Below are 26,472 nucleotides of genomic sequence, written 5' to 3'. Positions count from 1 at the left end.
ACAATTCTCCACACTGGCAATCATCTTTGTTAGTAATTATTTATAGTACAGAAACAAAGCTTTCTGCTTTCAGATTTAACATGACCGCTATTACTGTAATTTCCCAGGTACATCCAGGATAATCATCAAACATTTTTCCAATATACCTATAGCTTGTATTTCCTCCTTTCCTTCTACTGTGCATAAATACTACAAAACCCTTACAACAAAGTGGTATTGAAGAAGCATTATAGCAAGCATCATTACTTTGTAAGTCTTTGTAATACTGACCAAACTGGTGCACATTTAGCCATTTGCACGGAGTTGCAATGGGACCCTGATCACAGATGGCCACTTTGCAGCTGTGGAAGTTGGCCCTGCTCACAGCAACCTGTGCTCTCAGAAGCAGGCAGGTGTGGTGCCATCGGCGGCTAGCAAGGTACAAATTACAAATTTAAAAACAGGCTAAGTTTGCTGACATTTTCTGAAGAAGCTGGACTCTCGGGCTAGTGGGCTAACCAGTGTTTCTTTCCTACTGGTCTCCTCTTTGCTGATACTGCCCCTGCAATGGGACAGGCTCCAACAGCAACAAAGAAGGAAGTGTGGGCAGCCCAGGCTACAGCTTCTTTTGGAGAATGGACTATTTGCTGCCAATAATTGCATCCACAAGCAGTTTCAAACCAAACTCCAAATTTAAAATACCTTGAAATTAATTTGAAGGTATGAAAAAATAGAAGAAACATTCTCAGTATTTCAATCTAACCAAAAAAATGGGAAAGGTCAATGCAGCAAACACCTGTTTGTTGCTCTGTACAAATCACATTCTGCAGTAATTTCAGCAGGACACTTCAAAGTTTAAGCAAATAAAAACTTGCATTTGGATATAGTGTTAATTCATGCAGCTAATAATAATTGTTTTATTTGCAGTATCATTACTGCTAACAGACGCAACTTACTTGTTTTTAATCTAGCACATTTGTAACACTTAACATAGGGTCACAAAAGGCCTCTAATCTATACAACTGACCCGTTTTCCTGAAATACAAGGGCAAACACACGTTGAATCTAGCAATTAAGTATGTACCTAACCCTAGAAATAAAACCCATTTCCATGTGGTCCTTTTCTCAGAAAAATGCAGCTCATCACCACCACAGGGGCAAATCAGAAATTCAAGGATGCTGCTTCTCATACCATGGTGTAAGGAAAGTTTCACTCCAGTCACAGACCAAGTCTCACTTCCCTGATCAGCAAATACTGACATAGAGGCCAAAAGAATCTGTGGATCATATTAGACTCGAGAGACATACAGTGCCCTACATACAAGCTCTTACTGTCCCATCTCCCAGTGCTGAAACTTCTACATTGCTATTCTAATACTTCTAGATTCACATTGCAAGCACAGCAACTAAAAGGAATACAGACACACCAGTAAACACGTACTAATACTCATCCACAAGACTCCTGTAACATGTACAAAAGCACGAGTGCACACAACATGCACAAAATCATATCCACATTGCACCCAAGCAGTGAGAAGCGCCACCATCCATATGACTCTTAGCATCAGGTGTTCCCAGAATTTCTGTAAAACATGTAATAATTCACAGCTACCTATTACAAAGAGATTGCATATGTGAATTCTGCGCCAAGTAAAGAAAATATATTTAAATCTTCTGTACAAAAGAACACTACAGAATACACACCTGACTTCATCCTGTACTGGTTATTCGCATATCAAAGATCTGCATGCAGAAATAAAAGATACCAAATCAAGCAGGGTGTCAGAATTAACATGCAGCATGACAAGAGTATTGTGGACTACCCTGGCAGCCAATTTTGCCCTGCATTTATCAGTCCACTGTACTTATTTGTTGAATGTTAATTAATTAATTATTACTGAATTTATTAGTTGAATTTTTATGTTTATCATATTACAATGTAGAAATAAAGACATTCTATCAGAAATTATTTATGAAATAGAGACAGAAAAAGCCTGATTTATAGCTGAAAACCCTGGAAAGATTTATTAAAGACCTTGTGTGAAGTCCTATCATAAATTAAAACCTCTCAAAGTAAATAGAACATGAGGTTGCATTGACTGAATACAAGTTAAGAAATAAATTGTTGAAAATTTGTGACCAGCTCACTGAAATCTATTTTTATTCCATGTGAAATACTAATTTGATATCTTAGATTAAGGAGAAAGAATATGGATCCATTAGAAACAGAGAGAAGGAAATAAGCAATAATTTATTTTTAATTGAACTCTGATGATCTTTTACTAGAAACTGGCTTAAGCAAAGCATGCTATGGCTATCTTTAATGCAATCAGTACTATCACAGGGCTGCATTCACCTCAATTTATACAAATGCTGTTATTTTGCATAGTCATCGACTACTTGCAACAACTGGGTAACATGAAAAACAAAAGCACTACAAATAGGAAGAATTAAGGTTACAATTAAGTTCTATTCAAATGAGTTGAACTGGAATTAGTGGAGAATAAACCAGCTCTCATTCCTTTACCTTCTTCTGTACTCTGTTGCTAAGTGAAACACACACAAATGTCACTATATTACGCACAGATGTTTCCGTCTTGTTCTTCTCTTTTTTATACAAATGAATCTGTAAATATGAAAGAAAAAGCACTCCTATAGTTAGCAACAGAGATCCCAAACCCCTGTCACATTAATAATTCACAGAAGTCACTGAACTGCATGACGTGTTGTGCTGAAAAAATTTATTAGGAATTGAGTCTCTTAATGTATGGTTTTTTTACTTATGTTTGCAGTGGCAAAATAGTCTGCTCTCATTTGCATTTAAGCAATAAAAACAACAGGTACAATACTTTTCCGGCAAGGAAACATTCCTGACAAAAGGAACTCTCTTACCATATATGAGTGCTTTGCTAGGTGGGGTTTTTTGTTCTTGGTAAAGAATCGGGGAACTTTCACCAGGAACCAGTAATGTAAACCACATTCATGAATAAAGGCAAGTTTAGCGTTAACCTAAGAACTACAGAAACAGTTGATCAAGAAAGTGCCTCAACATGGCCAGAAGTGCATTTAAAACCCTTTCTTGTTTAAAAAAAAAAAAAAAAAAAACAACACAAAACCCCATAATAACTTCCTCTAATTTTCTGAAATTATTACCTGCTCTACCATCCTTCTCCTGGCCAAAACAGCTGACATTAGTCACCAAATACCTTGCTTTCTCTTAGAATACACTTCTCTGTACAAAGCCTTACTAGAGTGGGTGAAATAAACTGCGGACATAAAGTCTCAAAGATCCAGAAACTGGTAGTGATGTAGTAACAACACCTAAGCAGTAATGATTTATTACTTTTTTATAGCTGTAATAAAAGATAGTCAGTTCTTTTTCTATTATAAAATATTCAGTGTTATTGTATTGTTTCACATTTTAAACTGACGTAAGAAATTCATCTACTGTTCTCCAAACTCAACATTTAAATATATGATACACTGCTGAAATGTCTGAGGTCTACGTAGGAAACAAAATATATTGCTAAGTACAGTTTTCTTTCCATAATGACACATATGCTAAACAAACTGCTCCTGTGGTGAACAATGACACTGACTCTACCTGCATAGTGTTTAGTTTTACATTATTCAATGCTTTTTAATTGTCAGTTTCAATTAGAAAGAAATCTGGTACAGAAAGCAAGCTTGCTTAGACCACATTTTATGCTTGCATTTTATCTTACACATACTGTACTGTTGACATCCTGAACTTGCATTTTTAAGGTTCATATATAGCTAAACCTATTGCATATAGTAATTATATACTTAAATATACCATAAACTTTTGTATTTGTAATGTTTCTAGTCCATATTTGTCTATATATCATAGTATACATATGAATAAACTGTATATAGGCTAAATTGCTCTAACTGGTCTTTTTGTGCGACTCACACACTGTTGGCACCTGAGAAAAGCCCCACACTGATATAACCACTTCTTTTGCAGCTCTGGGTACTCACTGTCATGAAAGCAGCTTGCCTTTTTTACCATGTAGCTAATAATCTAGATTTTTTTTTTTCTTTTATTAATAAATCTTATTCACTTCTCCAGGAACTCCAACACTACACAGCAACCGTACATAGTTATTATTTAGTTACTGCGTGGGAGATCATCTGTTGATTACATGTGCATGCAAAGACAGCCAAGGTCAGTCAGTCCCTAATGGCAACCCACCAAAACCAACTCTCCAGCATTAAAGATTTAGGCCTTTGCGAACGGGGAAAACTGCAACCCAGTTTAGTCACACAGTTTAGTACATGATACTGGTGAATAATTGTCATGAGGAGGTATGACATTAGGCAGAGATCCAAACCAAGTTAACTCCATGCCTTTTAAGCATGTCCTGCAGCTCAGAAAGGCTTGAAGCGCTCTCTTCAGAGGATCTAACAGCCAGTCATTAAAGGAACCCCTTCCTTGAAGAGGCAGGTCTTTTGAGGAGGCAATAGCAAGTTAACACTAATGTGTTCCTGCTCCCCGGGAATGCTGCAAACAGCAAATTAAGAAACTCCGAAGTCCCACTGGGGTCAACTGTCCTAGTCGTACTCCTGATTATGATTTCTTCAGAAAGCGGATTTAGCAGGGAAAATACAGATGGTGATATGATGAATGCCTAACAGATATAGTATGAAAATTATACCTATGGAGTACTTTGAATGTGTAGCTGGCACTGTATAGCGACAAGTGCTGCTGACAGTGTAATTCACTTGGGCTAAATCTATATTGCTTCCTCCAAGCTTGCCTGAAGGAATTGCTGCCCCATGTTGCCCACACTGGACATTGCCTTAAATGTCTGTGCTATGCAGATCCAAGCTTCAAGTGGTACCAACATTTGATTTTCCTGCATGCTGAATCACACATCCAGCTGCAGGTTTGAGTGGGTGAGCAAACAGTTTGATCTGCAGTTAAAGCCAGTGTGACCACCATGCTCTAGGCCCTGCCTCCATGGCTTCTCCCAACTAAACTACATGAACAAAGATTACAAAGTCAGCAACGTCACTTGGATGTAATAAAGCTTATTAATCCAAATCTTTAAGGCTACCCACAACATTCATCTGAATAGTATTGTGAATGAAAGAACCACCAAAACTGTGCACAAAATGACATCACTATATCCTGTTTAACAAGGGGGAAAGTTGTGCTTTAACAAGGTTTGCCTTTGTTCATACTTAACTAGAGGAAAAAAATAATACAAGTGACAAGAATAAAAACGAAAAATAATTTCTAGGGTCATTCTAAAACTGTTTCTAAATAAGTTTTGTAAAAAGCTAAAAATCATCAATATTCCCAACATAAATTCTGAATTGCTGGAGAAGAAGAGTTACCTCTTGCACTTGTCTTAGGCATGTTACCAGCCATTCTTAGAAATAAGTGAACAGACTGACAGTGAGGCTGAGCCAGTAGAGCAGTACCTGTTCACTACACTCATCCATTTTCTAAGGTAGTCGGCTCATACTCAAATTATATTCAGGATGTTTAGGAAAGACAAGTCCATAAATAAACTTATTCTTGTTTGATAAAAATGGATAATTTCTCTTACATTTGATTAATGAAGAACAGAGATACTAATTTCTTTAGTTAAAAGGGAGTGAAAAAGCTCCCAGAATCTACTTTCATTATCTGCAGAGGATTTTCCTTTAAAATCATTAGGAAAAAAAAGTCTTTTTTTTCATCCTCCATAATAAATATTTCACATGGTTATGATTCAATATGTTTTACACTACACTGGTAATGCTCATTATTCTTCAAATATCACATTTCAGGAGGTTAATACACCATTAACGTGATTAACTTTTTGATAGAAGTTAAGCCATATGGAACCAATCTGTACCATTTGGCCATACAAACGACTAGATAGTGAAGGTCAGCTTCTGCCCCACTGCACCTGTGCAACTTCACTGCCTTCACTTGAATTTGCAGGTCTAGACCAAAGGAGGAACCTGTCTCTCCCCAGAAACTGAAAAGTATAAGCAACTTTTTATTTATTACCCAAACATGGATAATCCATAAGAAGTCAGGGATGAATAGACACGCTAGACTCATCAGCATATGGATCTGCAGAATGCCTTCCCGACCAGAGAAGCATTTATCTGGATAGATTTGGGATCATGCAGGTGAATTACATCCTTTAACAGAGTTTATTAAGAATAGTGACTTTTGTTCATTATTTCTCTGTCAATCATTCATTAAATCTGTACAATACAGAGTAATTGAATTAACAGTGCAGTTGATCAAAGGAGCAGCACTGTTGCTTCCCACAACTTCTTGCCCCTGCCAGGAATACAGCAACCATACCGTGCAATTCACTGTTCCAAATCAGATCCTGCACGGCTGATCCCAAGGTCCTGAGACAGCAAAGCACATCAGCAGTCCTGTCAGTTCTACCATTAATCTCAAACTCAGGTAACGTCAAGGGAACACTCCGACTGAAGGATGTTCTCTGTCTCCAAAAGCACATAAGCTTTTACACAAGCTTTTTCCCTCCTTTATCCCTTCCCTCAACTCACTGTCCACAAATTTCTTGCCATCTCCCCTAACAGACTTTGCCTGTAAGTAACAAAGGCTCATATTTCTCCTATCCACTCCATCTTCTCTCCTGTGTTATGCCATGCCTCTCTCTTCTCAGTTCTTCTAAAGGTGTTGTGGAAATAATACATTTTATTATTTCCTGACCCAACACCTGCTGGGCAGCTGGTTCCCATAGCTGGGGTGCAAAAGGCAATAAAGATAAAACATGGCTCGGCAATGAATCAGAAACCTGAACAGATGTCAGAGGTCAACCAGTCCGTCTCTCTGCCCCATGGGAGGCTCAGCTATACCCATGTCATTTCTTAGAGACATCTATGTCACTTTCTTCTAAAAACTTCAGTTGTAGAAACTACACAAGCTCCCTAGGCAATATATCATAAAAAAGTTCAATCTCTTCTCAGAGGTCATATTTTCTAGGCCTCAGGTCTTTCTCCTCTCTTGTGTTACAAGTCTCATGAGGTCTTTTCTGTTTTCACCACACAAACAACTCCAATTAAAGTGGTTTCCTTCAAAAACTGGTTTTGAAAGTGATCATTGGAAAACTTACTGTACATTGCTGCTGAAATGAAACTGCCTTTTACCATTGTGCAACTGTAACTTACTTTTAAGACTTACACTGTCAATATTATTCAAATCCTGCTTGTTTCAATTCCATTGGTTTTACTGCAGACATGCATATGTACCAGGAGAAACATGTCCAGGTATTCACTGTTTTCATATGTGTCTATAACACCTATTACCAGAAAGTGTAACATCAACACCAAAACATCAACCATTAAATCAAGGAAATAGAGATATTTTTTTTTGATATATTGAGATAAAAACCAATTCAATTTGCTATAGTCAAGGTAAAGTCATGTTTGATACAGATAACCCCAATGTTACAAAATAGTGACCTATCAAAGAGATAAAATTTTACTTTTCTCAAGCAAGCAGTTTGTTGGGAACACACTCAGTCCACTAGCAAGAGCAGAGCAAATCACATTTGGCTCACTGTTTTCCTATACCCTGTGAATTCATATGCCACCTGTTAGGTTTGCCTTTTTTTTTTTTTTTTTGGTAAAATCAGTGAAGACAAGGAAGAGAACTAAAGCAATACTACAGGTAATCCACATCATCTTATTGCTGGGTTTACTTTCCTCAGGGAACAGAGAGGAATAGAGCGCATATAAATGTCAGAAATACCCTGCTGCATACAGCAGCAAGGAAAAAGACACCCCTTACCATGATTTTAAAACTCTGAAAACAAAAGATAAAACTGTAGTTAATCACAGACTACAAATAATCAGTAACTTCTCTAATACACTGGATACAATACCAAGTATTACTTTGTCTTAAAATAGTAGATTACAAAAGCCAAAGACCCCAAAAGACAGACCTGGGTTTGGCCTCAATACATTTATTTTCCAACATAACAAACACATTACCACCAACAATTTCATTTCTACATGTATGTTACTATCATACACACAGCACTAATATATCATTGGACCAAATGAAAGGACTGTCAAAGGATTTAAGGCCTTTACGGATGAGAAATGCTAAAGGTTGTTTCATGGAGCCAAATCTTCAAACAAAAATAAAAAAATAGAAAAAAAGAACAACAAAACAGAACAAAGCACATTTTAAGCACCAGTTTAACTTAACTACTCATTACGCATTTTAAGAAAAGTATATAAATGAGAAGTTAAAATCTGTGACGGTCCTCTTTGAGCTGAAGGTGCCCCTGGAAAAATTTCAAAGATAAATCGATTCCCTTACCATTTTCACAATCTTTTAAAAGCTCTAGCTATGTCAGATATAACAGATATGAAGAATTTTATTACAGCTGACCAACTGAGCATTCCCAACAAATACTACAGTAGCTGGAGCTGAAGGGCTAACACTTTGCTACTGAAGGTTTCCCATACCTCATCTATCTCAAAATCAGATGCCAACATATTTCATGATGACTTCTGATCACAGGGAAAACATAATACAGGCTGACATTTATATTCAATGCATATTTTAATTCATTTCATACAAGCCATTCCATGTGCAATGACAGAAGACCTCATCCAAATATCAAGTGAGGATAAAATGTGAGAAAATCTAACACTTTCATCAGCAGTGCCCCCCAAAATACTAAAAATCTCCATCTAATTTTTAAAACACCCATAAAAGAGAATATTGATCTGCGAAATTCACAAGGGGTTATATTCCTCAGATTACCAAACTGACAGATGTGAAAGTCCAAAATTTAAGACAGCTGCACATAGCCATTATATATACATCTACATTTCAACTTGTAGCAAGTACACTACAGTAATTATACTGTGCCTTTTGCAGAATCTAAGGCATACATTTCTAAATTTCAGACAAAGTTTCTTCAAATATTAATACAAGTGACATCTCAAAACATAGATCATCATTCAGACAAAAAAACCACTAGCCAAAAATTTAAAAATGCATTGAAACATGAACCGGAATGCAAAGAATGTCCTAGAGGCAAGATTAGCAAACAATTACACCAGCCAGTGGCAACAGTTACAGTACACAGCATTTTTTACTTTTCTTCTGAAAAATCTGTTTTGTGTTCTCAGTATGGTAAAATCATCCTGCTCTTTCCTACACGCTAAAAAAATGCAAATCATCAATAATCGAGAGCATCAGCTGATCACACTTAAAGATACAGCATGGGAGTATTAACTGATTGAACACTGATCAAATGACGACAGAATCTGGAGACTGAGTCTCAAGTAGTATTGGTTGACCCTGATGTTAAGTATGTTCGTATTATATAAGCCTACACTGAAGAACTGTTTCTTCTGCTGGAAGTGCTGTTAAAACTCTGTACACACCAATATATTTTAAAGTCAAGCACCTACAAATACATTTCTCCTGTTTGATCAATCAATCAATCTTAAAATGGCCTGCTCTTAAACCAACTTTCTAGCAAGGAAATATGGATCAGTATCAGACCCAATCATTCCACTGGTCACAAGGTAAATTCTCTCAGCATTTAATGTGTGTCACCTGCAGGAAAAAATCCTTTTTATGTAATAAAACTACTAGACACTGAATGATTCAAAATGAAGGTACCTTTTCTTTTCTCATGTACCTTGCACATACACTGAGGATGGAAAAAAGGCAGCACTATTTCAAAAGATGATGCTTACATATCCCTTCTTAATGTATATGGTTCTCTAGGGAACAATCAACTCGGCGATGTCTGTGACGCTCAGGCTATAATTACCAAAATGAGATGCATAACCTTTATTACCCAGCAAACAGTTAACTTTACAGATTATTTCTCTTACTTTAGTGCTCTCAAATCTTTCATCTTTTTTTAATTAATCAACTGCTTCCAATCTTCCACATTGCAGCTACTGTGCTTTCAATGCCAGGTGCTGCACACCTCACTAGCAGAAACTCAGCACAATGCAAGACCTTCTTCAGCCCATATAGTTTCATATACTGCCATAGCATGACAAAATGCCTTTGGGATTTAGCAAATTCAAACAGATTCTGTTGCTACATCACACAGAAAAACGCCTTGCAAGTCTCCCTGTTTAAAAAAAAAAAAAAAAAAAGGAACAGCCTACATCTCCAAACATGACAGCGCATTCCTGGCATAGAATATGCAATGCAAGAAGAGAATAATGACAGTATTTATGTTACCTTCAGTCACATAGTTGTGGTCTCGAAGAAAGCTGTGGTTAATTTTTCGTGTGTCCGTGTCCTCGCCCATTTACAGCAGGATTACTCAGCATGCCTATCCGCAGTGGACTGATAGCATCAGCAGAGGTCGTCACAAGAGCACCATCCATGCTGCCACTGCCTAGCAGAGGCGGAGAACACACTGGGCTACTGAGCACAGCATAATGAGAGCTAGTGATGCAGCACAGATTTGGGGAAGGGGGGCAAATAACGATCGGAAAAAAAAAAAGAAAGAAAAAAGAAAAAAGAAAGAAAAAGAAGTAACAGGAGAAAGACGGAGGGAGAAAAGGCTCCAATAAATTATAGATGCAGAAAGCCAGTAGGGAGCTTGCGTGAAGGAAATACAGGCACTTCTCCCACAGTTAAAGAATAACCCAATTGTTTAGTCAGGTACTCCTTAAACAAGTGCCCACGCAGAGTCTCCTCCAAGTGCCTGCTGCTGGGGATCTTGCTGGATGCTGTAAAGTGGCAATCAGCGTACTGCAGCAAAACCCGCCCGGAGAAGGGCTCTGATTGCTGTTGCTGCTACTGCTGTCATATGCCTGTGCTGCACCAGAGAGGCCCCTCCCAGTCAGCCGCTCGCTGCCCAACCGCACAAGATCTGCATGTAGTAAAGTGAAAAATGAGACTGCAGGTAATTATTTTAGCTGTTGCGCTGGTAAGATGGACAGTGAAAAAATTAAGGGAGGGGATGAGGGAGGAAAACTTCAAGCTGCTTAAATGGGTTTGCATTGACACGTACTGCACACTAACATGCAGCCACAATTTTGTGCTAGTCGATTCTGTCATATGCAGCAAAAGCAACAGTCTTTCAATGTCAGCCTGTATAAATATTACTGAAATCGCCAAATATCTGCCTATGCAACTGGAATCGTCTGAGGCAAGGCAACCATTCAGAAAAAGTAAAATAAAATAACTGCTATTCATCTTTCATTTTTCCCAGTTCTGTAAATAAAAGACCTGTTACAAAGCATGAAAAAATTGAGGGCCAGAAAAATCTGTGTCTTCCCTCATACAGGAAGGGAAAGCTGGACAAAGGGAATGCTTGCAGGTCATGGGGTCTCAAGACCTGCTACCTTCATTCACTGCATCACCCCATCACCTTGGAAAAGCCATGTTGAAGTCCGTATACTCAGATATAGGAAGACAAGTAGAAGAGGAAAATTACTCACTTGCATTATAAAATAAAGCTTGTCCTTTAGCCCAAGTGTTTAATCACTTATATTACAGCAAAATTCTTTCAACTGAACAGACAAGCAGTTTCCTTAAGCTTTCAGCATCTGTTCATGAAACTATGAACTGTTTGCTGCAGAAAGAATGTATTATGGAAAGGTGTAAGCACCGCTGAAGTTTAGAAATTTGAATAGAAAACAAATGGCTGTGTACTGAAAACACCACTACAGCATGAAAAGAGAGTAAGCAATCGCAAAACCAATTCAGAGGAGAGGACAGTCCTGTGGTTTAGGCCCTGGAATTGAATACAGAAAACGTAATTCAGTTGTTAGCATTACTACAGCATTTTGTGTAAACCTGCATGAATCTTGCAGTCTTTTGGGGTTTATTTCTTTTTAATGAAGCTTGGATATATGGCTCGAGTGTAAATTCAAGTACCCTACTATTACTATAAAACAGGCACATGACTTTGCAAGAAGTAGATAACTATGTAAAAACCTGACCAGGGATAAACATCTAATTTCAAGATAAAGTAAGGTTGTGAGAAAAAGAGAAAAAGCAATGGAATGACCCTCTTCCCTTACTCATTGATAAAGCAAAATAAAACAAAGCATCTTTAACCTGACAAATATAAAATCTTCACGTTTGAGAAGGTGGAAAGTAAAATAAGTTACTCAATACTTGCACCTGTAAAAGACACATTTTATTTATATGCAGCTTTTGCATGTGACAATACTAAAAATATTACTTGTGCATTGAGAGCACCAGTCAATACTGTGGTGGTAGCACAGCTCTCCAGTGCTTGCCCTATCCCCTTCAGACATTTGCTGCCTTTGCCCCTGCTTATTCGTGTACCAAAGCCTTTCAGCTTCAGGATATCCAGTCTGCTTACATACTGGCATTGTCCGCTTTACAAGGCTATGCACAAAACCAATTCCCTTCCTCAGTTCAGAGGGCAAGCATGCCAGCAGCAACACCAAACAAACCAGGATCTGCTGCCTCACGATCAGCAATGTTCTCCTTATGGATATAGACATGCATGGCCTGGTACATAGCTGAAGCCTCAGGTACAAAGTGATGTCCTCAAACAAGCATCCTGAAGTTTATTATTCTGAATTTTCTACCTGTTTATTGGAAGCAAATACAGCATAAATACTCAATGACAGTACTAGCTACAGTTCAGAAAGTAACTGTGAGAACCTGTAAATACAATTAATGAGAAAATATACCTAAAATTTGAATGAAATAAGGAAGGAGGCCTTGCAAATATTGACACTTATTTTGTCTAAAACTACCCCAAACTATGTGGTGGAGCTGGTTTATTTTGCCCTTCCCTGCCACATTATTTTGTCATCTTGGATTTGTTCTTCCCAAGACAAAAGTGTCTCTGAGCAATACACACTGCACATCAAGTCCCAACTCCACTGAATTCAGTGGCAAAGAGTAGAACAAATGGCAGGTTTACACTCAACCATTTAACACCATGGTTAGACCAGTCTGGGTCAAGAAGGCACTTCAGCATCTGTGCAGGAGATGGTCAAACTATTTGGTCTTAGAAAAATCACCTAGAGGAACCCAAGCTCTCTATATATTCAGTGTAGATTTTGGAGGGTAATTAAGAGCATCTGAACCAGAAACCTCTCTTTCTCCATTTTGTATACTGGATGCTTAATTTTCTCATTCAGGCAACCAAAGTCAGATACACAGCATTAGAGTGTAGATTCCTCTGTGGAGGTAACCCTGAAGCTTCCTCCCATTGCTATGATGACTGCTGAAGAAGGAAGAAATGTCACCTTGCAGGGCATTTGATCCCAAAAGTCAGCTGTTTTGCTTGAGTAAAAATGTACAGGAATAATTTATATCTACTAATATATGGAAAACGAACATGTGTTCTCTTTCTGTTGCCGTCAACCAGGTCTGATCAGACCTGTCATTAGATCTACCCTTTGTGCCCTGTTCTGGGTGCCAAAAAGAACTGTCATGGTTTAATCTTGGCTGCTAATTAAGTGCCAAGCAGCTGCTCACCCACTCCCCCCTCACCCAGAGGGATGGGGAGAATTGGAAAGGAATCTAAGAGTTGAGATAAGAACAATTTAATAATTGAAATAAAAATGAAAGAACAATAACAACAATAACAGTTATAATGAAAAGGAGGGAAAGGGGAGAGGAATAAAATCCAAAAGGAAGGGAAAAAAAGAAAACAAATGATGCACAATACAACTGCTCACCACCTGCTGACGGATGCCCAGCCAGTCCCCGAGCAGCAATCGGCCAACCCCAGCTAACTCCCCCAGTTTATATACCAAGCATGCCATCCCATGTTATGGAATATCCCTTTGGCTGGTTTGGGTCAGCTGTCCTGGCCGTGTCCCCTCCAGACTTCTTGTACCCATTCAGCCCTCTCACTGGCAGGGCCCGAGAAGCTGAAAAGTCCTCGACCTAGCAACATCTGAAAACATCAGTGTGCTATCAACATTGTTCTCACACCAAATCCAGAACACAGCACTGCACCAGCTACTAAGAAGAAAATCAACTCTGTCCCAGCCAAAACCAGGATGCTTTCCAAAAAAAAAATTATACAGAAAATTATTGAAAATAAATAGATAACAAATTATGGGAATGACATGTCTAAAAAAAGTGGTTTTTTCTTCACACCCTGCAGTCTGTGAAAAAATACCACAAATCATTTTGTAGATGCCTCAACATTTCTGTGACCAGGGTGTCTGCATTTTCTACAGTGCATGAGAGAATGTTCCTTCCCTTCCACATAAACACAGCAATCATTGCCCCTGATTTGTCCTCAATCAGCTGAAACTTTATGATTTCTACGGTCTATCATTTTGAGCCTCCTCTCCTTACTTGCTAGGTATAATTTAAGAAGTTCAAGGTGTTTTCATTTTTTCTAGGAGCCAGGTGGACTTCTTTTTGTGAAGTCAAAATAATAACGCCCATCCATAAATAATTTTCTCCTCTCACCATTGCAATTATACAGGTTCACAGGCAACTTCCTCAGGCATCACATCTGGGTCAGATCACGCTTATCTTGTTCTTCCCGCTTCTAAGTTAAAAAAATCTCATAGGGAGGAAGCCTTTAAGAAAAACACTAGACAACACTCCCCGTGTGCATATAAATGCTTTCCCCAGGATTATGAGCCGAATCCTTACTGTGTGGCAAATATTAGTAGCCCACTGACTGAAGTAGGTCAGTTCAAATGAGGAATACTAGCAAAATACTGCTCTGAATCTGTAGTGCAATGCAGATTTGTGAGACAATGTTTGCAGATAACTAGCTGTGCCATTTTAAAATGCTACTTATTATCAGTCCTACTGATAACCTACATAATTTGGTCTGGTCAAATATCCAGGGGGAAGGTAGGGGGAAAGGAACCTTTGATCAAAAACATTTTAGTTATTTGCCGATTCACAGTAGTTCATATAGTCCTACTCATGAAACAACCCACGAATTGAGCTAATTACTGTACAAACACAGAAATAAAAAGAGTGCCCTAAAGAGTTTACAAGCAAACTATAAAAAAAATGCACGTGCTATCAGCAGAGACATTTAAGTAAAAAGCCAGTCAGTAATGAGGATGGAGTCCTGGCTCTGAGCTTTCTTCAAAAGCAGGTCATTAGAGACTTCGTGGAGAGCAGCGATAAACAAAACCTGAATTCAAGAGGCTGAAAAATAACTGCATAACAAGGTAAGAGTTTACCTGGAGGTAAAAGGAGGAAGACTGGCTAGCAGGTCAAGGGCCTTTTCTTCCTTTACTCCTCCACAAAGATGGAAAACACATCTTTGGTAAGCACATTAAAATGTATTCTAAAGAGCAAGATGTTCAGTGTCAGTGGAGAGTGAGAGGTAAGAAGGGAGGTAAAAGCCAAGGACAGCCATGACACAGATGCCAATATAGAGTGTGGATGTCAGCAAGAATAGAGTTAAAAGGAGCACAGCAAACAAAAACTGCATCTCTGCCAGGAGGAGAAAAACCTGCTAGGCAGAGAAGTTGATTTCAGTAGGGGAAGAAACTTGTATTTCACTTTCTCGGAGTTTGGGGGAGAAGAACTGGTAAAAGGCCAAAGTAGAGAAAGAAAAGAGGCAGGAGCCAGAAACTGTAGCAGGAGGCAGCCAGTACCCTGAGGAAAGTATTCAAACTAGCAAAGATACAAATGGAATTGAGAGTGTAAGCTTTGGTAACAGTGTAGCCTTAGTGGTAAGGAATTGCAGATGGTAAGAACAACTCTTCGGCTGGATGACTGTTGATCAGTTTGCTTGTTGCATTTCCACCAGGAAGATCTGCAGCATGTGGAGAGGGAGGAATCAGGTGTCAGAAGGTCCTGTGGATTCCCGAGTGATCCTATTTATAAACACCAGTTGAACGCACAGCCAACCTGCTTTGCCCCTGCAGAACATTTTTCTTCTCTCAAACACATTCTCCCAAAAAGCTTATATTTATTTTGTCAGACACATAGAGCAAATCCTTTAATAATTTAAATTCTCAATATCTGAAATGGAGCACCTGATGATGCTCTAAGTCTCTGTTTTACTACCCTCAAATTCATCACTGTATCTGACTTAGAACAATTAAGCTTGAACTGCAATTGAAAGAAATAGTGGTTGAATACTTAAGTATTTTCTTTGTCTAACAAAACTTTCCATATACTGATCATTCCGTACTTCATTTAGTAGAACACAATGGCTTTAAACGAAATGGAACTGTATTTTGAACTGGCACAGAACTCTGAATTAATTATTTTTGAAGAGCAAGATATTTAAAGCACTGTGATTGTAAAAAAAATAAAATCCTTAGAAGTTACACAAATTGGGTCAAAAGCAGATTATTTTAAAATATTACCTTAAATTAATGTTTGTGAAATCAGTGGAGGTTTTTAAGCACTTTGACAGAATTTGCTTCTAACCACATCCTAACATCTGCAAACTGTGTAAAACTGTAAAGTTTCTCTTCTCATGTTGAAATGGAATAAGATAACACATACAATTAGTCAGCTATAGAAAAAATACAACAAACTACTTAGCTAATACTTTACAGTTATGTTCCATTGCTATTGAATTTGCTCAAATGAGGATATCTACGAGGCAAATGTTTTCTCCCTTTATGCATATCTAGTTCATGTACAGAGATGTAAAACACTAAGCCATTGACTTCTCCAGTTTGGCCATCAACTATTTAGCTTTGGTGTTTAGTTATTTATTCATAATGTCCAGGAAAATAAGATTCTATAGAACAGTCATCTCCCTGTTTAGAAATACTGGAGCTCATCGGCTACCTTTTATTTAAAAGGATAAAGTGCCAAGAAATTATAATGTGATAAAAAGCTACTCCCCTAGCCTTCCTCCAACCCTACTCAGCATGACAGAGAAAGGACTCAGAGCTCTAAGCCAGGGATAAGACAGCAAATCCACTCCCTTGGATTTGAGTAGTTCTACTTCTCACTATTTGAGAATGCTAACTTTAATACAGTATTTTTTCTCTGCTATCTAGTCCTCTTTTAGTATTTCTATCCAGAATGAACATTCACTCTGGATCATACCCTCCCCCACATTTGAGACAAGATCTACGCTGCAAATTGCAGCAGAAATACCTGAGCTAACTTTAAACAAGTTCGATCTCAGAAACTGTCCAGCCCTGATGGCAGAGATCTCAGCATGAGCTGTATGCCTTGGAGAGAAGTTATCCCACAAGTGAACAAGGCAGCAATGGTACAAACATCTTTCCACTATTGCTTGCTTTGAACACATTCAAGCACATCTCATTACATGATGCCTACTTGCAAAGGAATTAATCTAATAGCTTCGGACAGCAACAAGTGTATCATAAATAACTCTGATTATTTTTAAGGCAAATTCTTAAAACCTGTATTCCCATACATTTCTGAACAGCCCTCTTTACATTTGTTGAATAGCCAAATATAATATACAGCACTGCCATGCAAATCCACTTTTGATTCTTTGACAGCTAAACAAATAGTGCCGAAAATTAACATAAAAACTAATAAAATAAAAATCATATCAATCATGATTCTCATAAAAAGTAAATAACATCTCAGCAGTAATTGAGAATCTTTACAATTATAGCATTTAATTTATATTTCAATGCACACTCTTCAGTTAATACTAAATATTCAATTTAATATGTAGTAATTATGATGTAGTTTTTTCAAAATTGCTGGGCTAACGGCTGCCATCACAATTGGAAGATACTCTATTATTCACAAAGACAAAGTTTCTTTGCTACCTTTTGCTCTGTTAAACCTAAAAATAACACCTCCTCATAAGAAGTAGCTTATTTTTAGCCTACATACTCTAGACACAGAATAAAACTAATACCTCACAGCACCTGGCAATTTTAGAAATAAAGCAATTAAAAATTATCAAGTAATTTAAGTTACAGAAGTCAACTTCCTTCAACATCTTTCACCCTATATGTTCCAATGAACATTGCATAAGGATCCTAAGCACAGGCAGTGGCACTTAAAGGTCTGCAGAAAGCCGCAGCATGGGATGAACTGAATCCACACCATGCTCGTAGCTTTTCACACATAAACCAGCAGTTTTGCTCTTCTTTATGGTGTGCTGGTGATAGTGGTGGAGCTAACCGATATGGAGAGCTCTGGGCCTAAATGAATGATCTTTTCCAGAACTGAGAGAATACAGCTGGGATATCTGGACATAATGGCTCCTGCAAGAAGTACCCCTGAGGCAGAACAGACACCCTGAGCTCTGACATCCCTGTGCCTCCAGGGTGTCCCCCTGTGATACAAGCTGCTCTCTAGGGCCACCGTATCACTTCAGCTGAGAAGCTGTAGGTTTCGGACCCTACCGTGGCAGCTGCACATGCCACGGCCCTCCCCTAGCTCCATAATGACACGATAACCCGCCATCTGACAACCCTACAATGGGCACTGCTTTCACATGTTCCCTTTGGAGAAAGGAAAAAATTGGAAAGAAACAGTTTCCCATCTATTGGCTTGGGTCTGGTCAGACCAAACCCACAGCTGAATTGCTGGAGCTACCAGGCAGAAGTCACGGTAGCATTTGGCAATGGGGAAAAGTGCAGAAGGGCCCAGATCCTGTGAGCTCATAACTTTGGATGGCACCGAAACACTGCATTAGAGACACTGACAGCATCTTTGCCCCATCTTTTAGTGGTTTAAAATCGCATCTAAACCAAATCCTGCAACCTATCAGCTAATGAGCACAAGGAACCAATTAACAATAGCACAAAGAAATTCTGGTCAACAGCGAGTTCAACACACTCTAGGGGCAAGTTTTCATTTGGCAAATTTCAGAATACCATAACAGATTCCAGCAGGATCTAGGTTTAGCTAAAGAGATGGAAAGCAAGATTGCAAAATGATAGGGGAAGGAAAAGCAGAAAGAACAGGCAAAATGCCAAAAGGAGAAGCTGGAAGTTTTCCCAGAACTTAGTAATTTGGAGATTAAGCCTATTGAGTGACTGCAACAGGAATGCAAACAGTGGACCAAGGGAAAGAGCACAGAATGGTGAATCAAAAACCAAGCACTAATTCCACCTGTGAGGCTTTAGCCAGGTCATTTACCTTCCTTGTGCTCTTTTTCACTCTTCCAGTATCTTGCCTATTTACCCCAGAAATTACATGGGCATAAACACTGTCTTTCCTACTACAATCATCAAACGCAGACTGACACAGGCCCCCTGAGCAATGCAGATACTTAAGGGACACTGTTCCCTAGCTAATAAAGCTCATCTGTTCCTGAAACAAGCTGCTGTGTCAAAAAACACGAAACAGATTATTTACTCCACTGCACAAACAGCGTCACAGAGAAAGACAATGTAGGAACTGCAGCCTCCTAGAAGAAGGATTCAAGATGAGTCCACATAGAAAACCTATCACTGACAGGGCCTGTCACTGCCATCAAGAGAGCCAGGCACAAAAAACTGAGCCTGAGGAGGAAGGCAGGATTGGGGACAAGTGTTGAAAAAAATGCTTCCAACTTAGCCTTTACTTTAACAGAGATTACACTGCTTCAAGTTTCTCAAATTGAAATACAAATATAAATATATTCTAAACAAGAAATTTTATGTTGGGTTTGGTATCATTCCATTACATGCTGGAGAAAGCATACTACACGTTTTGCAAATTTAGTTTAGTTTTACAGATGTTATACAGTTGTTAATTAATTCAAATGCTTATAGCATCACCTGCATGCTGCCTCATACCCAGTATATGAGGCACCACGTACCTTGTTACCATCATCTGTTGCATATGTGACACTCTCTCTCAAGTGATACCTATGATAGCATCCCCTGAATTACCCTACAACATCAGCAACTCACTACCACGGTCTACTGTTGTACAGGGGAGAAAAACATTTTAAATGTATGCCTATAAAATGTAAACCTATAAAATCACAATGCTTGCAGTTTATTCAAACTAAGATTGTTATGACATCCTTTTACATGCACAAAAAGCAGGAAATCTAGCCACACTACTAAAAAATTATGAACCTGCAGCTACAATTCTGCTGGAAAGGGCTGGAAATCACGAAGGGGAGAGGTTTCAGTGGCTGTTCATGAGGAATGGATCACAGGCACCCAAGCACACAGCACTAGAGGTTGCTGATGGGCACTGTCACAACAGCAGAGCCTCAGGAGCTGAACTGCATGCTGTCGCCTTGGCACTTCATCCAGCACACTGTCAGAAATGGTTTCCAGGCAAGACCTATCTCTCCACAGACAGGCAAGACAGCAATTACAAAACTAACCTCATACTCTAAGACAAGATGACCCACATCCTAAATAACTTCGTAGATATCAGGCTCTGGAGTGGGACATGAAGCCTGCCGAGGCAGGAAAGCCTGAAAAGGGACAAACAGAAAACCTGCAAATATGCACATAGCATGAAATAATTATGAAATTGTCACTTGGAAGCACTGGACAATCCAGTGAAATGATGCTATAAAATACAGATCAGACAGTGGCCTGAAAAAGGAATTTAGAGCAGGAACACAGATACTGACAGACTTTGAAGACATACTTGTGTGCATATTTGAGCAAGAAAGGAATCGGGAAGAGGGAGGTAACCAAGTGAGAAGAGTATTCAAACCCATGCTAAAGGTTCCATACATCATTTCTGAACAGCAATGGACTGAAGCACACATTTAAGGAGTTTCCTGATGCAACACCTGTGTGGTGAGGCTACTACATAGTCAAAACACTGGGAAAGGAAAGAACTTTGTAAAAAAGCTTTCAAAAATCAGCCATTTGAAAGGATTAAGCTGGTAAGATATAGAAATCTTAGAAAGGTGGAGCTTGAACAATTTCAACAGAAAAAGAATCAAGTTAAGAGACATCAAAGCAGGTACAAAGAAACAAACTCTCTGCATAAGATCAAGAAAGGAAACAGAAAAAAATCTTCTAAATACTATGACTGTCATAAAATATCAAAAGCTGCCTAAGAATTTTTAACACCTCTAAAACATTTCTGAAAGTCAAGCAAATAATTAAAAGTCAAAACAAATTAGCAGATTGTGTTCACTTTCACATTAAAAAGTAAACCACAGTCATTTATCCTAAATTTTTACTAATTCAGAAGTCAAAATATTTCAGGAAATAATAATTCAGCAACACTTCCTGCACGTGGCAAGTCTATTAAACAAAATCAACATATGGGATCGTTTATTACTGTCTTTGCATTCTACACACAATCATATGAAGATGACAGCTTTGAAGGGAACTTAGCCCAAAAAACTATGCTTTTTACAAGACTGAAAAGAAATGGCATATGACAGGACATTCATCTTGACTCCTTCCTGCCACCAATGTGTTTAATTAATTCAGATAGGCATGGTGCTAACAGCTTTTTCTCCAGCATTACCTTACACCACAGAGTAGTTACACATTTCTTTTCCTGCAGTAACTAAGGACACATGCAACTCCAGCAATTCACAAGCAACTGCAGACCCCAGCTATCCTGGGCCAGTGAGAAGGAGCTGCTGCAGAACAAAAAAGCTGTTCTAGAAAATGATAGGGCTAAATGTTTTCTTCTACACAAAATTTACTGCAGTATTGTTAGTACAGCCTCCAGAAAGAGGAAATCTCAAAAACCAAATTGCATCAATACAAACAATGATGTTGCTGTTAGCCCTCTCCCCAGATCATCCAAGTATTTAAATTACTGTAGCATCTAAAGTACAGTAAAAAATGCTGCACCTGCTCAAAGAGTTGCAATCTCTGAAATAATACTCACTTGATAAAACAAAAGCTAAAAATAAACTCAAGGTACTAGAAAAGAAAAAAAATGCCTAACACCTAAGTATTCAAAGGTGTGAGGAAACAAAGTAATTTGTAAGCAGAAATGTAGAAAGCATGCTAGCAGCCAATGAAAATAGAAGTTTGCATGACATGCTAAACCCTACATTTTGAGGAGTACAAAACCCCATACTGCACTGCAGTAAACAGCAAATGCACTTAAATGTGTTCCACTTCTGTCGACCTTCACTCCAACAGCAGGAATCAAAATTCAGAAAAAAAGAACAAATCACAGAGGTGATTTGGCATTGGAAACAGAGAACTACAATGTAAACAATGACTGAGAGACTCCTGTAGGAATAAGTTGAAAGGAATGGGAGCACAAACATCAAAACAAGTCATTTTTATTCTGGCTCAAGACATAGTAAATGCAAATTAAATAAAAAGAAAACACATCACTAGTTTTGAACTATACTTACAAGGGAAAGTATAACTAGAAAGTTATTAATTGATATTGCAATGTAATAAAGAACTATGCACCTACAAATTAAGTGTTGCAATGAAAACAGCAGAGGCACCTGACCACAAGGAGAATCTTGAAACATGGAGTGAAGCACTCAGCCTATCCACTACAGAAACTGCGAACTCGGGCAGAGCCCGAGTAGGGAGCTCCCTACAGTCAACACCCTGACACACTAAACACAAAGGTACGTAAGTTCCTTTCTAGAGTTTAGACATCTCAGATAAGATCACAAAGGAGACATGCTTTCTGACAAAAGATCTAAAGCTTGAATATGAATATAGTCCTAAACAGTTTGTGTAACTAAATATTCCTGGGGAAAAAATGGGAGAAAGTCATACCTTATTATATAATAGTGGTTGATAACCTGCATGGGAAACTCAATATAATTTCATTTTAGTTCAAGAGAAGAAAAATTTGGGTATGGACATTTACCCTACCTCCTGCTGAAGTTGCACCAGATGCCAACAAAAAATGCAGTATTTGTGGAACCAGAAAAGATCCCAACTAAAAGGAACCCAAAACTGTGTCTTAGTGTTCGAGACACTCAACATAGCAAGGAAATTTTGGGCTTTTTGAGCCAAACTTAACATCAGTTGAGTTTTCACACTTGCAGTTCCTTTATGCACATAAGAGAAACAGTCATCCAAGTAGGATTTGGAACCACAGCTACATGCAACTGTGTGTAAAAGGAAATTCAACTTGGCAAAGGAGGAACAGGAGACCTCACCCAACACAGGCCAAAAGGCCCCAGCATAACTCACTGTTGGAAAAGAAAGGTCTGCTAAGCAAAACCAAGCCCTGGCATGTCACTAACCGCTTCAACAAAACAGAAAGGGAAGTGTGGCAGCTTAACGCTACAATTTTTGCTAAACTCTGCAAAACTATATTTAACCTTACTTACAGCTAGACAGGGACTAACAGTTGCTGAACAAGCATAAATGCTAGGCCTTAAAATATCTATAGTCTGTAACAGAATGAACTAATTTCAACTAATGAACTGCTGAGCCAGCACAATGAAAAGACCAGAGCATGGAAAAAGTAAAGCAGTAATTATATGCTTCAGACAATTATAAATCAAAGAAAAGAGAATGACATCTCAAAGCTTCAAGGAACAGCTCCCCGGGGAGGGATGAGGAAGACCATCTATGAGACGTTGTGCCTAAGGGCACATTGACCAGTGATCTGAGGACTGGAACAGAAGCAGTAAAACAAGAAGTGAGCAGTCTGGGAAATCAGGGAAGTAAGTTGTGGGTCATGGCATTTTTGAGCGGATAAAGGAAAACTCAAAAGTCAACAAGGTGGGCACAGCAGAAGAGGATCAACTATGCAGACCCCAGCAGCAGAAAACCATTGTAGAGGTGACTACTCTGAACAACCTTGACACACCAGGAGGGATGTTCTTTGATCCACCATACCACAAGTGTGGGCTGCAAGGGCAGAGAAGAGGGGTCTTACATACCTTAGGCGTTAGGAGAGCTCAAGCATCCAGCGGTAAAAGTGTCTACCACTGTCGCAGCACTCTCCAAACTAGCCAGCTGAAACAAGGTCTTTTACCATCTCATACCAACATACTCTTCATGCCAATCCCTCTGCTGACTTCTCCTTGTCCCTCCTTACCCAGGGCACACATGCTCACTCACTTTTCTCTCTGCTTCTTCTTTCTCTCTCTTCCTCAGCTGCTCTCTCTTCCTTGGCTGCCCAACCTCTTAACAGAACCAGCCACAGCTGCACCTTATCTACATCAGCCAACCCACCACCCCTGAAGCCAGCCCACAGCTGTATATTATCAATATTAATTAAGCCAGCTTCATTCCTCTACATAGCACAACCACAAAATTACACATGCTGACTGTAGGCTGTTCCCCGTATCTACTGTCATTTATGTAATCTCTTTAGTTATAGAATTCCTCCATCAACACACCCACTGCCATTCTTATCATTACCTACCTCACAGTCTGACTGCTGAGCTTGCCTGTGATCCTTACTTGTTCGAATTATCGCATAGCTAAGTACCACTGATTCTTACCTGTTATTGTTCTGCTTTGTATGTAAATACTGCCAACCTGTATAAAATGTTAAAAATCTTTACTTTCTTGTATAACTAGTCTTCCTCCTTGCCAGAAAATATTTTGCACACCTCCTCCATAGAAGCTAACTCAAAATAACAGAGTGTCAAAAACTTAATAAAAAAGAAATACAGTTGCATTTTTTGTTGGGCTAAATGTATGCAAGCAAGAAAGACTCTAAGCCTGGCTTGAGGTTCCAGGATAATTCCTGACTTACTTTCAGAAACTCAGTGGAGCAATAGGAACAGCCTAGTAAGTTTAGCCATTTCCACAAATAGGCAGCCAATGAGCTTGATTACATGTATTCGTATTTTTCACATTTGTATTTAAGCATACACCTAAGCCCTGTCTAGGATCTAACCATAAATCTTCACATCAGGTAAGTACTTTTAAAATTTTAACCAGATGCAATTAGTCTAAAAGATTTTTTCAAATAACATGTGGCAGACCTCTGGCAGTATGCATTTTGCATAGTTCTATTTTAAGAATTTCAAGGCTTACTTGGTAGCACACTTAGAACTTCTGTGACTCCTTGGACAGTAATTAAGAGCAGAATCTTAATTATTCAATTTATCTGTAACAAACCAGGAATATTTACCTTTCATTTGCTCTGATGTAACTGATCAGTGTGAGCATTTCAAGTTCATCAGAAAACACATGAATATCATTTCAAAGAAAGTACAGTAAAGTATCAATCTATCTACATATATTTGTAAGTAAAACAAAAACCACAAAAGCCATTTAATCTGAAAGCTTAATTGAAGTCCTTTAATACCAGCGTGGCTAACCAAATCCCTTTCTAGAGGCATGGCATTCACTGGCTACTTGCTTACAGTGATGGAGAGCCTGAGAACACAGAGGTTTAATCTCTACTTCACATTTATAAGATAACACTTCAGAACTGCAGTCTCATCGGTCTTTTTTTGCTAGGCTGAAGTGGCGTTTGAGCTTGAAGGCTGAATGGAGAAGGGCTCTCGCAATCCCAAGGAGGCAGAGCCTTTCATTTCTTAGCAACAGCTACAGCCCCCAGAAATGGAGGTCTGGAAGCCAATGCACCAGATTTTTGCCAATCCATCCATGTCATTTTGCACAGCAGCCACGTTCAGCCTCTGAATTTCACTAAAACAACTATTTTTAACTATAGAGATTTTTCATAATAAAACAATTTTCAATTTATACTGTTCTAGTCAAGGCTTCCCAGAAAACTATTTTTTTCTTCTTGCAACACTACACCAAAATAATTTGATAAAAGGTCTAACATGCCAAGAATCTAAAACCTATGATTTCTATTTACTGGGTGTCTCCTGAGCTCAACTCCACCCTCACTTTGGCAGCACAACCCCTGACCACAGGGCACTCACCATAACAAGGATTTACTAAGATTTTACTTTAATACAAGTGATTTTCCATAGCCAGGTCTCCTAAATCTGAAACTTCTGAAAGACTGCTTTTTTTTTTTTTTTTTTTCCTGCCAGGAATAGCTTTTTTGCATGACACAGTATTCACTACAATGATTCTGTATCCTGAGAAAAAAAATATTTGCACTTCACAAAGATGATCAGGGTGCTGGAACATCTCTCCTGTGAGGAAAGGCTGAGAGAGCTGAGACCGCTCACACTAGAGAAGAGAAGGCTCAGGAAGATCTTACCAGTATATATAAATACCTGAAGGGAGGGTGCAAAGAAGATGGAACCAGGCTCTTTTCTGTGGTGTCCAGTGACAGGACCAGAGCCAGCAGGCACAAACTGGAACAAAGAAGGTTTCCTCTGAACATCAGGAAACACTTTTTTACTGTGAAAGTGACTGAGCACTGTCACAGGTTGCTCAGGGAGGATGTGGAGTAGCCATCCCTAGAGATATTCAAAAATCATCTGGACATGGTTGACCTGAGTAACCAGCTCTAGATAGCCCTGCTTGAGCAGGAGTGACCAGATGACATCCAGAGGTCCCTTCCAACCTCAACCACTCTGTGATTCTGTAAGATTGCATTGTTATAGGCAAAGTTCAAATATTAAAAGATCAGGTCAACATATGGTTGCAGTATTTGAAATAGGAACAAAGGAATAAATAGAGGGCAAAAGAATACATTACATTTAACAATCTTATTCCCCCTCAGTCACTTCACCACCACACACAATTTGTGAAGATGGTAAATTTGTCTTGGCCTCCACTTGGCAGCTGAACTGTCCTACAGCTTGTCCATGTGGGTAAGCA

At 38.8% G+C, this 26,472-nt stretch overlaps 1 protein-coding gene across 7 annotated transcripts in view; it reads right to left on the bottom strand.

Annotated features, from left to right (window-relative positions):
* PPP2R2C (protein phosphatase 2 regulatory subunit Bgamma) overlaps positions 1-26,472 on the bottom strand; it is a 207,549-nt gene that overhangs the window by 136,227 nt on the left and 44,850 nt on the right. For 2 of the 7 annotated variants that reach the window (XM_027814248.2, XM_005433136.3), the window contains exon 1: positions 10,208-10,788. The exons of 2 other annotated variants lie outside the window; for them this stretch is intronic. Coding sequence is in view for 1 of the 5 variants with exons in the window: in XM_005433136.3 (XP_005433193.1) it covers positions 10,208-10,277 (70 nt within the window). In the remaining 4 variants the exon portion in view is untranslated. Of the gene's footprint in view, positions 1-10,207; positions 10,790-26,472 lie in introns of those variants that run through there. 3 more of the 7 variants (XM_027814243.2, XM_027814232.2, XM_027814221.2) reach the window with 2 other exon arrangements.

Source organism: Falco cherrug, chromosome 1 (assembly GCF_023634085.1).
Source record: "Falco cherrug isolate bFalChe1 chromosome 1, bFalChe1.pri, whole genome shotgun sequence".
NCBI lineage: Eukaryota > Metazoa > Chordata > Aves > Falconiformes > Falconidae > Falco > Falco cherrug.
This window is presented reverse-complemented; position numbering and strand designations above follow the sequence as displayed.